This window comes from Cuculus canorus, chromosome 2, assembly GCF_017976375.1.
Source record: "Cuculus canorus isolate bCucCan1 chromosome 2, bCucCan1.pri, whole genome shotgun sequence".
NCBI lineage: Eukaryota > Metazoa > Chordata > Aves > Cuculiformes > Cuculidae > Cuculus > Cuculus canorus.
Genome location: NC_071402.1, coordinates 154,048,679 through 154,063,029, shown reverse-complemented (window position 1 = coordinate 154,063,029; position 14,351 = coordinate 154,048,679). Strand labels below are relative to the sequence as shown.

Sequence of the window (14,351 nt, the reverse complement as noted above, 5' to 3'; positions counted from 1 at the left end):
TGGTAATAATGAGCTTTGCACTGAACCACAACCTGCAGCTCTGCCTCAGGGTACCTTCCAGCAATGCTCCAGCTACAAGGCTCCTGGTACCAGCCCAAAAACACCCTGGCCACATGACAAAGCACTGAGCTAACACAACCTCGCCTGCACTACAGATCTGCTAGAAAACTACCAAGTTAACTGGCTACTGCCAAGCTTTCTGCAGGATCAAATATTATATGTTCCCAAGAAGCTGGCATAAAAACCTGACAAATTCCTTATTGTGTACTCTGACTAACTCAGAAGAAATAGGATTGTCACTCAATAACTAATCAGAATCAAATCTCTACTGGTGGATCAAGTCAGCACTGACAGATTTTTTATTAACAATCACAAAACCACTGCTTCACACAGCATTCAAAGGTGGACTAGAGCTAGAGCTCTAAGAGGTGGTTATAATGGCCAGGAAACTTAATGATGCTCTTCATGCATCTCTCCCCAAGAATATATCACATTGTGCTGAGATAACGAAGGCCTACCTTCTGTGGTGCCCCAGTGGGCACTAGCTGCCTGCAATGGAAGGAAAAGGATGAAGTTAAACTGTGCATCAGCCAGTTTAGCAAGCTGACCTAGAGAAGGAAAAACATTCACCTTCCACATGTCATTGCAGCTGCCAAGCTGCTAAGTGCTTCCTGAGGGTCCCCAGGAGCAACTCTATCACAGAGATAATTTGTGCCTGAACACAGTATCTTGCATATCCTTTACTGCTAACAGGTGCCATCAGTGCAACCAGCCCTCGAAGTCTGAGCTTCGTCTGGCTAGTTCTTGGTTTCACAGACCCACTTCCCCTCCACTAAAGCATTTTTCTTCAAATTTAGTTTTAAGCTTATGATCAGACTGTTTTAGTGTTCTGTTTCACCCCCAGGACTTACGAGCATAAAAGATTATAGAATGCATACTTAAGAAAGAATAGGTGGAAAAAAGAAGCATTTTCCCACAAAATACAGAGTCAACTTTGCAACTCACTTCCCTGTGAAGTCCCCAAGCGGTCCGATTTTAAAAGCCACTAAAAAGACCTGACAGTAACTTTCCAGTACTTAAAGGTGGCCTACAGGAAAGATGGGGAGAGGCTGTTTATCAGGGACTGTAGTGATAGGACCAGGGTTAACCATTTTAAGCTGAAAGAGGGGAAATTTAGATTAGATATCAGGAATAAATTTTTTCCTGTGAGGGCATTGAGGCACAGGCTGCCCATAGAAGCTGGGGATGCCCCATCCCTGGAGGTTTCAAAGAGACTGTCTTGAGGCTTTGAGCAACCTGATCCAGTGGGATGTGTCCCTGGCCATCGCAGGGGGGTTGGAACTGGATGATCTTTAAGGTCTCTTCCAACCCAAATCATTCTATGATGAAAAAAATTATCATCAATACTATCAAGAACTGCAGTAACACAAAAACACGAGCAGCCTGGCTTACTGGTCTAGATGTTTGGCATATTCTAATCACAGTACAGGAGCCCTTCCCTCATATACATCATATTTGCATGGATTTTGCACCTTGATTCAACCCATGGCATTTAAGTCACAGCTAGATGCAGATTCAACAATCTGTGACAGTAATGGAATTGCAAGCTGATTTCTGAAAATTAACAATCAGAAGGAAACCAACTAGACAATGCAATTTGTTTGCAACAATAGAATCAAAGTAGCTCCTCAAACCAAAAGGTACAAAAAAAAAGTCTGGAATCAATTGCAGCTTTTTTTCCTACACCTGCAAGAATGCCAGCTTTGTAAGGCAGAGTAACCACATTTCTTCATGCAAATGGCCATTTCCAGACGTGAAAATTTCAACTGTGTGTCTAATTATCCACTTCTGTTCAAACTGATGGAAATAAAAATTTATCACCAAATGAAAGTCTATTTCTTAAACCTTCTTCCACAAAGGTGAGATCCAATGAGTTCCACTGTGTTAAGAGTAACATTTGAGATAAAAATTGATCAGCTGTATCTGATGCTCGAGTGGTGAGGCACTGGAACAGGTTGCCCAGGGAAGTTGTGGCTGCCCCATCCCTGGAGGTGTTCAAGGCCAGGCTGGATGGGGCCTTGGGCAGCCTGATCTAGTGGAACATGTTCCAGCCCATCACCGGGGAGTTGGAACTAGATGATCTTTGGAGTTAAGTTGGAATTAGGACGGGATGTCATCCAGAGGGACCTAGACAGACTGGAGAAGTGGGCACGTGAGAACCTCATGAGGTTCAACAAGGCCAAGTGTAAGGTCCTGCACCTGGGTCGGGGCAATCCCCATTTTCAGTACACGACGGGGGATGACGTTCTTGAGAGCAGCCCTGCAGAGAAGGACTTGGGGGTGCTGGTTGATGAGAAGCTTGACATAACCTGGCAATGTGCACTCACAGCCCAGAAGGCCAACCGTATCCTGGGCCACATCAAAAGAAGCATGGCCAGCAGGGCAAGGGAAGTGATTCTGCCCCTCTCTTCCTCTGTTGTGAGTCCTCATCTGGAATACTGTGTCCAGTTCTGGAATCCTCAATGTAAGAAGGATATGGAGCGTTGGAACAGGTCCAGAGGAGGGCTACAAAGATGACTGGAGGGTTGGAGCACCTTCCCTGTGAAGACAGGCGGAGAGAGTTGGACCTGTTCAGCCTGGAGAAGAGAAGGCTCAGAGGAGACCTTATAGTGACCTTCCAGTACCTGAAGGGGGCCTACAGGAAAGCTGAGGAGGGGCTATTCATAAAGGCTTGTGGGGACAGGACCAGGGGTCATGGGTATAAACTGGAGAGGGGTAGATTTAGGGTAGACATTAGGAAGAATTTCTTCACTATGAGAGTGGTGAGACACTGGCACAGGTTGCCCAGGGAAGTTGTGGATGCCCCATCCCTGGAGGTGTTCCAGGCCAGGCTGGATGGGGCCTTGGGCAGCCTTCTTTAGTGGGATGTCCCTGCCCATGGCATGGGGATTGGAACGAGATGATCTTTAAGGTCCTTTCCAGCCCTAACCATTCTATGATTCTATGACCTTTAAGGTCCCTTACAACCCGAACTATTCTATGATTCTATGATTCTATCTACCCAATGACCAACAATTTAACAAAACCAAAATTAAAATAATCAAATCTTCAATTTTCATCCTAAAACCAAATAAAAGAATCAAAATATTCTTTAGCAAAAAAAGTCTGACATCCCCACAAAATTAATTTTAAAAGATTTTTCAACCACGTTTTCCAATAAGCCCATTGAAGTTGAGCCAACCTCAGTTTGCATGTAGACCTCAGGATTCTGGCTGTAAATCTTTGCTATCTGGTTTCCTGTAAAACGCTGAAAAAGAAATGCAAATGCTTAGAAACACAAACCCTAAATGGAGTCAATAATCATTAACTCTGTGTAATGAGTTCAGTACATTGCACTTTGGATATTTAATTTGCCTGATGCATGATGAAAGTCAGCACACAGCAGGCAATCCGCACTAAACAGGCTATAACGCATAGTCTCATTATGAGACTTTTGCTCACCTTTTGAAAAAAAGCATGTGAAAAAGCATTACTATCCATAATTTATATTTCAGAAATGACAGTTCAATGGAATGAATCACACTTATTCTTGTGAACAGGAACCAGTATAATATAAATGCTGCCTTCAAAACCTTGAAAAGGTTTAGGCTACACAACCTCTACCTCTCTGAGGCAGCTGAATGGGGAGCAAAGCAGGAAGTTTTACACTCAAAGAAGCAACTCCAGGACAGGCTAATAATAGTTGTAAGAATAATTGTTTTTCACCCCCGTATTATACCAAATAACAAAAAACTTCCAATGTTGGAACCTTAAACTTCAGCAAGTTACAAATAAACCGTTAGTGGCATGCAAAGTCCGAGTTCAACACTGGCCGTAAAACTTGCCTAATGATTCAAAAAGAGAATCAGCAATTTGGGAGGTTAGAGCCTCATTCTATTGAGCCAACAGTAACAAACTGGATTGCCATCCCAATGGAAACCTGGCTGCACAGGAGCTCCTAGGGGAGAATCAGGCACTGAGACTGTAAACACGACCACCAAACACTGTATTCCAGAACCACCGGGCAAATGCAACAGCTCTTCCAGCAAAATTTCCAGGATTTGCTTCATTTCACTTCAAAACTCCCACATCTTTCTTTATGAGACTACTGCAAAGCACAGTATCATGGGAGTTGCTTCAAAAACTCTCTTTCATAGTTAATGGCTCATCATTATCTGCTGTGGCACCACCGTAATGGCAGAACTGCTTCTGACAGGAGGCTGCCAAGAACCTTCTTCCTTGCTCCTTACCTCATAGGCTCGAGAGCCAGTGATACTCGCTAGGCGCTGTGCTCCCCCCACGGCTTTCTCCAGAGCGCTGCACTGGGAAGCTGTGCTAGAATCCATCCAGATGGGGCTATTGCTGACTGAAAAACAAGTCTATGACAAACAATATCCTTTATTAGTAAGTCTGATGTCTAAGAAGTCCCTGCTAGAGTAATAGCAACACAGCAGTATGTGTGGCTGGGGAAGCAACAGGCTTTTCCTGCTGTTATTTTACAAACTGCAGCACGATGTGTACTCCACATAGCCTTGCAGCACAGTGTCTCAGTACAGCCCTTTAATAGCCAAAGCCATGGGGTCTTTTATACAAGTTGGTGAAGGGTCTGCAGCACAAGTGCTATGAGGAGCAGCTGAAGGAACTGGTGCTGTTTAGCTTGAAGAAGAGGATGCTTAGGGGAGACCTTATCAGTCTCTACAACTACCTGCAAGGAGGTTGTAGCGAGGTGGGTGTTGGTCTCTTCTCCCAAGTAACAAGTGACAAGACGAGAGGAAATGGCCTCAAGTTGTGCCAGGTGAGGTGTAGACTGGATATTAGGAAAAACTTCTTTCCTGAAAGGGTGGTGAAGCATTGGAACAGGCTGCCGAGGGAAGTGGTAGAGTCACCATCCCTTGAGGAGTTCAAAAAATGTGTAGATGTGGCACTCTGGGGCATGGTTTGGTAGGCACAGTGGTGTTGAGCTGACAGTTGGATTTCATGGTCTTAAGAGGTTTTTTCCAACATTAATGATTCTAAGTTTAGCCCCACTTTTCAGAGCTCCTCTTTAAACAATCGTATTATCTTTCCACAGCTTTCCTAACAGGTTTCTCTTTAATGACTGGCACAACCATTTGGAAATGCAACTGGGGCTAAGTACATCACCAGAGAGCATTTTAAATCCATTTCCGTGAGTAGATGAGATACTTGCAAAACCAATCATCTAACACACAAGTAACACAAATGTCTCCCTTTCAATATACAGCTGTCCTTTCTGATCTTTAAGTAAGGAAGGTAAGGGTCTTCAAGAAGAAAGCCGATACATCCCTACTCCTCTTTTTAAAGAAAAGTATATCAAGTCTATGTTCAAAACCTACCAATCATGCACACAAAATGTGCTGAGGTTCAACAATGTACTTGTTAGGAGTCTGCGTCCACGTGGCATTATACTTCCAGCATTTCAGAAGTAAGTGTAAACTCACTTTTTTACAAAAAACATTTTCTAATGAAATGATAAGCACTGCAAGTCAACTCAGGTAAGATACTCTTCACCACAATTTTTAGTTAATATGATTATTAAAAAAAACCTCTAAAATAGTTACAGGCTGTTTACAAAAATATGACATTTCCTGAAAGAACAAACAGGCTGTTACTCTGACACAGAAAGATCCTGGGATGCCCAGTGGCACCTGTAAGCTTTTACAACAATACATATTGTCAATCAGGAGAACAGTAAGTGTCAAAAGCCCTGGGACTGAAAAAATAGCCAGCACATTTCACCCTACACTGCAGGGACGTACAATTCAGCCAAACAAGAGGAAAGGTTTGCAAGGAGAAAAGCAATGTGTAAGGATCAGAAAAACAACAGTGCAGCTCTCCCTTCAAAGCTCTTTTAGGCATGTTACCTTTAGTGATTGATGTAAAGGTAGTTCGGATGATGCGTTCTTTAAAATTTGGATGCTTCCTTTTTTCCAGTATACACTCCCATGTTGCTGTAGAAAGCACAAAACCAGAAGTTAGAGATGCCCTCCCAAGCCGCAGAGTTCATATCTTGATCTGAATTTCAAATTCTAAAGGACAGAGAACTCTCTAAACTAGGAGAAAACTGCACCTTTTCAAATCAAGTGCCTCACTAGAAGACTCTTTAAGACTGAACAAAGCATATACTATACCAGTAAACGTGGGAGTTGAGAGACAACAGTGATTCAGAACTATAGAAATTTCTAGTGGGAGCCATTATTACTATTATTATTATTATTATTATTATTATGTTGCTAATTCATGGCATTAGATACTTTCTTGAGCTGGAGCCATGGCTCCATGGTCAAGGCTGTTAGTTCTGTGCTATTTCAGCAGAGCCCCCAGATTCTTCAGTTACATACCTGCCCAGTCACCACTAACACACTATGCAATATCGAGGTTATTTAAGCTCCATATCTCAGGCAGCTTCCTCAAGCCATGTATCTCTAAGTGTGCACCTGCAGGACAACTTAGGCAATCTGCAAAGCTCCACCCAGTGACCTACTCAGCAGTTCTGATGACACCAAGTGTACAGAGAACCCCCTGCACACAGAGGACTTGACCCTAAGGCAATCCAGATTGTATTTCCCATCTCCGCCAGTTCTTTGGTACAAACTCTGGCACATCAGTGCACCTCTGCAGAAACACTCAATATCGGCTAGAAGAGGGTAGCTAAATGAAATCTGTTTTGCCTGAAAGAATCTGAATATAGCATCAAGTTGATACTCCCCGCTTGTTGGAAGACAGATAAAATGAAGGGAATCCAGGCAATCTGGAAATGCACTTCCTTTTTTCACTCCAGTAAGCTGGGGTTACTTGGCAGTCCCTAACTTCTGCTCCACTGAAAAACTCACAACAGAGCCTTAATACTGGCTAAGATTTTCAGATACTTGGCTCAGACTTTCAACTGAATTCAATGAAACATGAAGATCAAAGCAAGAGTTTTGACTAATTAGTCTCAGATATTTCAAGATTAATAGCCTAAATATTAGCTATCACTTTGGTGCTGTCCTCACCCTGAGTATCACCTGTGAAAGTTATAGAAGACTTCCTTGTTTTACCAGAGTATCAGGCTAACCGACTGGATGTCAGGATGGGTCTTACAAATCTCAGAAAAAAAGGCATTATGCACTACAGGTTAAATCACGGCAGCATCTTTGTTATGTCCGCAAAGACAATCATAATTTGGCTTTTGTGGTTCTTTGTTAGATGTCTATCCTAGCCAATAAAATATGTGCTCAAGAGGATGTTAACTCTGCCTTTGGCAAACTGTACTCCTCACAGTTTTCCTACCTGGTTTTCCTACCCCATTTCCACAAGCACTTGGGTATGCTGAAATTCAAAATTACTCCAGTCATTTCAGAATCTGTATGAACAAAGAATTTAAACAATAGGAAACCAACTAATTGACATACTATACTGATCTAAACAACTGGACTGTAAACCTCCACTTGCACTATGTCTTAGCTATTGCTCTGTGCCCTTCAAACGTTAAGTTCCCCTGAGGAACATGTCTTTTAATGGGCGCTTATATAGAAGCTTTGGTCTTATTTGATGTCATCATGGTCTTCAGCAACACAATTATTTAAATGGCATTTATCACTATATCTTATACTTTATTGAAAAATATAGCAAAAATGATTTTTTTTCTTTATACACTAACCTGGCCGGCACCAGACAAAGCTCTGACTTGAGAGAAGTTAAAGCCTGAAGATTTCATCTTTTCCAAAATCATATCTAGAGCCTACAGGAACAAACAGAATCAAGAATGACTGTAATGAGCTATCAAATTATGCATACTCATAATCTCTAGAATGAAACAGTAAATTCATGTCATCACTGATAAGCGTTCATTGGCAGATAATGAAAAATTATCTAATGACTATGGATTTCTCAAGAAGCTGCATAAATTCATTTACTAAGTAAGAGTCAAAAAAAGAAAACTTGAATCACACAGAGGAAAAAAAAGATATCTTTAAACACGCTGAACCACAAAGATCCATTATTTGAAACCTAAATAAGAAGCAAGGATTAAAGAATTCCAGTTCATTAAAAAGCCACTTTTAATAATGCTAGGCACAAAGCAGGATTATCATTTCCTGTTCTAACCTTTGGAAATCTATGAAATCTTAATGAGGTACACTCTGCACCCTGTCCTACAAGAGGTGATGTATCCCCAACACCACTGACCCCGCTGCAGGCTGAAAACTCATGGTCCTTTTAATGTAAAACTAATTCAAGTGAATTTTAGCACTTTAAGCACCTAGGTTCATTTGGTTCTTGCCATATTTTACTGAAGTTTAAAACCAAAAATTAATCTAACTTTACATAGTTTCATTCAGATCAGCATTTCACAGACCATCTTGACAAACGGGCTACTGCAAGACTTCAGTGTCTCCCAAGAAACATCACAAACCTATGTCATCATATTATTAATTTAATAATTAAACTATTCCTTTTCATTATGGTTCAAAAGACCAGTTGCAACCCCATTTACCAAACCTTTGTCAGGTACCATGGATCACCAGCCAAGAGTTCTGTGACCTTTCAAATATCTTCACAAAGGAATCAAATCACATTAGTAAGACATTTATACAATATCATGTGAGAGCAAGCATTGCAGAACCCACACAGAAGCAAGGAAGGTCTTCTTTTAACATAGAAAAGAATTTTGCATTTTAAAACAAACACCAGTCAAAGTGACTAGGAATCACTGAATAAACTGCTCTCGAACCATTTACCATTTGAGACTTCAGTTGGTTAGCAAAGGTTATTCTAAGAGAACAGTGTAAGTAACCTGGATACTACAAAAGCAAAAACACAGCTGCCCTTTTGGTGTAGGAAACAAGATGAGAGAAAAAAAGAATAGTCTTTTTTGGAAGTCAGGGAAGGATTAATCACACATACAATGCTGTAATAGTAGAGAGCGAAGAAACAACAAACAAAACCCTCAAAATGTTAGCAATTTCCACTATGTTTTCTGATAGCACAAATATTTGCATACCAAAGACACAGAATAACACTCAGAAGAAACAGAATACAAGCAAAAGGACCATGTTGATTTGAATGATGAGTTTCACTATTGCTTGGAATACATTTCCATTTCAATAACAGCACGGAAGAAGTCAAACTACATGAAATGTGTTCATACCTTGACCCACATAAGCACAGGAGAAGTGACTGTCAGTCTGTCACTGTGAATATAAGCTCCACCTTGAGTCCTACAAGAAAAAAAGTAATTTCTCTTGGTAAATTCAGCAATTTTTTCAGCACCAAGCAAAGTTCTTCACGTTTATTAATAACCAAAGAGAGTTTGCAATGCTTTTATGTTGAAAGCAAGGATAAAGTCAGCATTTGAAACCTGAAAGCGTGAAAGCCAACTCCTAGGAGGCAACACAAGAAACGTTTGACCCAGCTGCAAAGTAAATAGTTTGCAAGGAAAGGCTCCGATCCTGCAGTAAGATCTGTGATAGACTCCAATGCTGTTTCTGCTCATTGGCTCTATCTAATTCATAGTTAGATTTCTAAGTTTCCTAACTGTTACCATTAGTGGCTTGAATCTAGAAAATGAAATTCAAATTTTACTGTTAAACCATCAAGTAAATGTACTTCACTGAAACTTGCGACCACAGAGGACATACATTCTAGTCTATTAACTGAAGTAAACAAACACTGTCATCCTACATCTTATATTGTGAGACTTGGAACCATTGAATTTGTCTGCAAATGCCTTTTTGGAGTTCCCTTCATTCAATTCACTTGCTGTTATCACAGCATTCCACTCTGACACAAAAGTGGTGCTTACTTCTGTGTCCCAAAAAGAAACAGTCATGCCCACAAGTCTGAAGTCCCAAAAGAAAAATAAATTTGGTTGATTTACACATAATACTGTGGGGTTGATTTTTTTTTTTAATTTCCTGTTTGGAATTCTTGCCGTATTTACACAGCAATGAAGGCAAGAGCACATACTCCTCTTACCAACTATGAAGCATGAACTTGGCATGAACTATTTCCATGCTTCCACGCATATCAATGAGACCAAAGAGGGCAACCACTCCCCAGTGCCAATCCCCAAAGTTCTATATTATATTACCCAAGTAAAATATAAAAAGCCTTACTTAAATTCCGGAAGGTCTTTATCAAAATGAACATTATCCTCATAAATGACTCTCAGCTGTTCATCAATAGCAATGACTTTCAGCTAGAAGACATAAACCAGGATGTTAACAAAAACTAACAATAATTAAATAACACTGATAACTCATTTGTATTAAATCAATTCTCACAGACAAAATGGGAAAGATCACCCCAATGCACACAACCTGCTGAAAGCATGGGCATAATTTTACATGAAACAAGGGTATGTGAATTTCCAGCACGCGACCAATTTAGTAACATGCATATTTGCTTGCATTTTCCTCCCCATTTTCTCTACAATTTCACAAGATCAAGATGCAGACATCTGCTGAAGAACTGCAAACAAATTAACAGGTTCATAGCTCTAGTGGGACGTGACCTGCCCATGGTAGAGGGGGTGGAACTGGATGATCTTTAAGGTCCCTTCCAACCCAAACTTTTCTATGATATACTATCTCAGATTAAATATGCCATGTGCTTTTTCCCCCCTCTAATCCATTTTTTTTGGTCCATCTTACCAATGAACCTAACATACCCTTAGGATACATTAAACACCTTCCCTGCTCCCTAAATGGTGAGCAAATCAAACTCTACCACGCTGGCAAAGCTCAGAGGGCATTACAAAAGTGTACTGTGAGCTTCTGTATTATACGGAAAGCAACATCCCAAACAGGTAAATCCATAAAGCTGAGCTTTCTTTGAAGCACAAACTGAAGAGCACCAAAAACTTTCCTCCTCTCTATTCACTCAAGTTAGAATCACAGAGCAGAATCATGGAGTGCTTTGAGTTGGAAGGGAGCTTTACAGGTCATCCAGTCCAACCATCATGCAGGAGCAGGGATCTCTTTAACTAGATCAGAGATCTTTAACTAGTACAGAAGAAAAACATAAACTGCCTAGAAGAAGAGAGAGAAGGTAGCTCACATTCAGCACATAATTGAACAAGGGAAAGTGCAAACTGCTGCTAAAGGAACAGACAAAAAAAAGAAAGCCTATAAAGACTAAGTCATCTCAACGAGCTGTATTGAAATAACAAGGCCATCCTTATTTTAGCCACATGAATGTAGGGCTGTTATTTATGCACTAGCATAACTTATTACCAGCCTGATGTCCTGTGCTGACTTTAAAATGGTTTTGACCCACTGCAGCTTAATTGGCTTTCTGCCTGCAGCCTGGACCCTTAAAACACGTTCAATCAACCTAACTTCGATGTGTCTTTTATAGAATGGCTTAGGTTGGAAGGGATGCTCAAAATCATCCCATTCCATCCTCCCTGCTGTGGGCAGGGGCACCTCCCTCTGGATCAGGTTGCTCAAAGCCTCATCCAACCTGGCCTTGAACATTCTTAGGGATGGGGCATCCACAACTTCTCTGGGCAACCTGTTCCAATGCCTCACCAACCTCACAGGAATAAATTTCTGCCTATTATCTTATCTAAATCTTTCACCTTTCATCTTAAAACCATTCCCCCTTATCCTGTCTCTGCATTCCCTAATCAACAGCCCCTCCCTAGCTTTCCTGTAGGCCTGCTTTAAGTATTAAAAGATCTCCCTTTTCAAGCTCCCAAACTTTAGCACAGCTGTAATGAAGTGATTTCTACTCATAGACCTTTTTTAAACATACTCAGACCTACATGCAACTTGGGCAGGGTTTCTATTTGCAGTGCAGTAAAGCTTGATTGTCACAACAAATCAAAATCGCAAGAAGTAACCTCATCATCCAAGTTCATAATCCTACTAACCTTGATTCATGCAAGGACACTGAAAATCTAGATTTGGTTGGAAATCCCGGTTCATAGTGCTTGATGCCACAGGCAGAGGAGTCTTCATGCAGTCTGTATGTAGGGACCGGCACATTTTCAGGATTCATAGTATCATAGTATAGTTTGGGTTGGAAAGGACCTTAAAGATCATCTAGTTCCAACCCCCCTGCCATGGGCAGGGACATCCCACTAGATCGGGCTGCCCAAGGCCCCATCCAACCTGGCCTTGAACACCTCCAGGGATGGAGCAGCCACAACTTCCCTGGGCAACCTGTGCCAGTGTCTCACCACTCTCATAGTGAAGAAATTCTTCCTAATGTCTACCCTAAATCTACCCCTCTCCAGTTTATACCCATGACCCCTGGTCCTGTCCCCACAAGCCTTTATGAATAGCCCCTCTCCAGCTTTCCTGTAGGCCCCCTTCAGGTACTGGAAAGTCACTATAAGATCCCCTCTGAGCCTTCTCCAGGCTGAACAGGTCCAACTCTCTCAGCCTGTCTTCACAGGGAAGGTGCTCCAGCCCTCCAATCATCTTTGTAGCCCTCCTCTGGACCTGTTCTAACAGCTCCATATCCTTCTTATGTTGAGGATTCCAGAACTGGACACAGTATTCCAGATGGGGACTCACAACAGAGGAAGAGAGGGGCAGAATCACTTTCCTCACCCTGCTGGCCACGCTTCTTTTGATGTGGCCCAGGATACGGTTGGCCTTCTGGGCTGTGGGTGCACATTGCCAGGTCATGTCAAGCTTCTCATCAACCAGCACCCCCAAGTCCTTCTCTGAAGGGCTGCTCTCAAGAACATCATCCCCCATCGTGTACTGAAAACAGGGATTGCCGTGACCCACGTGTGGGACCTTACACTTGGCTTTGTTGAACCTCATGAGGTTCTCACAGGTCCACTTCTCCAGCCTGTCCAGGTCCCACTGGATAACATCCCATCCTAATTCCAACCTTCCAGTGTGGCAACTGCACCACTCAGCTTGGTGTCACCTGCAAACTTCCTGAGGCTGCACTCAATCTCTCTGTCAATATCATTGGTGAAGATATTAAACAGCACTGGTCCCAGTACGGACCCCTGAGGAACACCACTTGTCACAGATCTCCATCTGGACTTTGAGCCATTGACCACTACTCTCTGAATATGACCACCCAACCAGTTTATTATCCACCTTACCGTCCACCCATCAAATCCATCTCTCTCCAATTTAGAGAGAAGGATGTTGTGAGGGACCGTGTCAAAGGCTTTACAGAAGTCTAGATCGATCACATCCATCGGTAAACACCCATGTCCACTGCTGCGGTCACCCCATCATAGAAAGCCACTAAGTTGGTCAGACAGGACTTGCCCCCGGTGAAGCCATACTGGGAAGATGCAGGGGAAGCAGCCTGGTCCTTGCCCCTCCCCGTGAGGGGGCTGTGGGAGAAGCAGCCCGGTCCTCCTCTCCCTGTGAGGGGGATGCGGGAGAAGCAGCACGGTCCTCCTCTCCCCGTCAGACGCGGGGGATGCGAGGGATGCTGTAGAGCCACCCCGGGGCTCGCCGCCCGCCCTCCCCGCAGCCCGAGGGGTGGCGAGGCCGCTGTCCGTGGGCAGCGCAGGCGCCAGGGCAGCCCCGCCGGCAGCGCGGGGGGAGAGGCGAGCTGGGGCGGGGAGAGGGGCGGCCGCCGTACCTGCTGCGTGCTGAAATCCCAGCCCAGGTAGCAGGGAGCGGCCATGGCGCCGGGCGGGCGGTGGCTCTGCGAAGCCCAGCCTCCCCGGGCGGGAGCGGCTCAGCCCGGCCCCGCGGGGCGGCGGGACGGGGGACCGGAGAGCAGGCGGTGCTCGAGGCGGCCAGAAGCCTTACAACCCTGGGGATCGTTTGGCACCAGCGGCGGTGGGGTTGCTGCTGTGCGGGATTGCTCAGCACTCAGCCGAGCAGCCTGCAGCGCCCAGCCTGGAATCAAAGAATGGGTTGGGTTGGAACGGACCTTAAAGGTCATGGAGTTCCAGCCCCCTGCCACGGGCAGGGACACCTCCCACCAGAGTTGCTCAAAGCCTCATCCAGCCTGGCCTTAAACACGTGCAGGGATGGGGCATCCTCGGCTTCCCTGGCAACCGGTGCCAGTGGCTCAACACCTTCGTAGTGCAGAATTTCTTCCTAATGTCTAATCTAAATCTGCCCCTCTTTAATTTATAGCCATTGCCCCTAGTCCTATCATTACATGTCCTTGTAAAAATTCCCTCCCCCGCTTTCTTGTATGTCCCTTTAAGTACTACAAGGCCACTATAAGATTTCCTCAGAGCCTTTTCTTCTGCAGGCTGAACAACCCCTACTCTCTCAGCCAGTACTCATAGCTGAGGTGCTCCAGCCTCATCATTGTACCCTCCTCTGAATCATAGAATCATTTAAGTTGGAAAAGACCTCTTGAGATCATCC

The 14,351-nt window shown here is 43.5% G+C and overlaps 1 protein-coding gene across 3 annotated transcripts in view; it reads right to left on the bottom strand.

Annotated features, from left to right (window-relative positions):
• XYLB (xylulokinase) overlaps positions 1-13,852 on the bottom strand; it is a 97,611-nt gene extending 83,759 nt beyond the window's left edge. The window contains exons 1-7 of one of the 3 annotated variants that reach the window (XR_008448750.1): positions 13,606-13,852; positions 10,155-10,237; positions 9,188-9,257; positions 7,700-7,780; positions 5,922-6,008; positions 4,290-4,418; positions 3,242-3,307 (exon numbers count right to left, since the gene is read on the bottom strand). Coding sequence is in view for 2 of the 3 variants with exons in the window: in XM_009558300.2 (XP_009556595.1) it covers positions 3,242-3,307; positions 4,290-4,418; positions 5,922-6,008; positions 7,700-7,780; positions 9,188-9,257; positions 10,155-10,237; positions 13,606-13,650 (561 nt within the window). In the remaining variant the exon portion in view is untranslated. Of the gene's footprint in view, positions 1-3,241; positions 3,308-4,289; positions 4,419-5,921; positions 6,009-7,699; positions 7,781-9,187; positions 9,258-10,154; positions 10,238-11,914; positions 11,958-13,605 lie in introns of those variants that run through there. The other 2 variants (XM_009558300.2, XM_054059798.1) reach the window with 2 other exon arrangements.
• Positions 13,853-14,351: the final 499 nt, after the last annotated feature.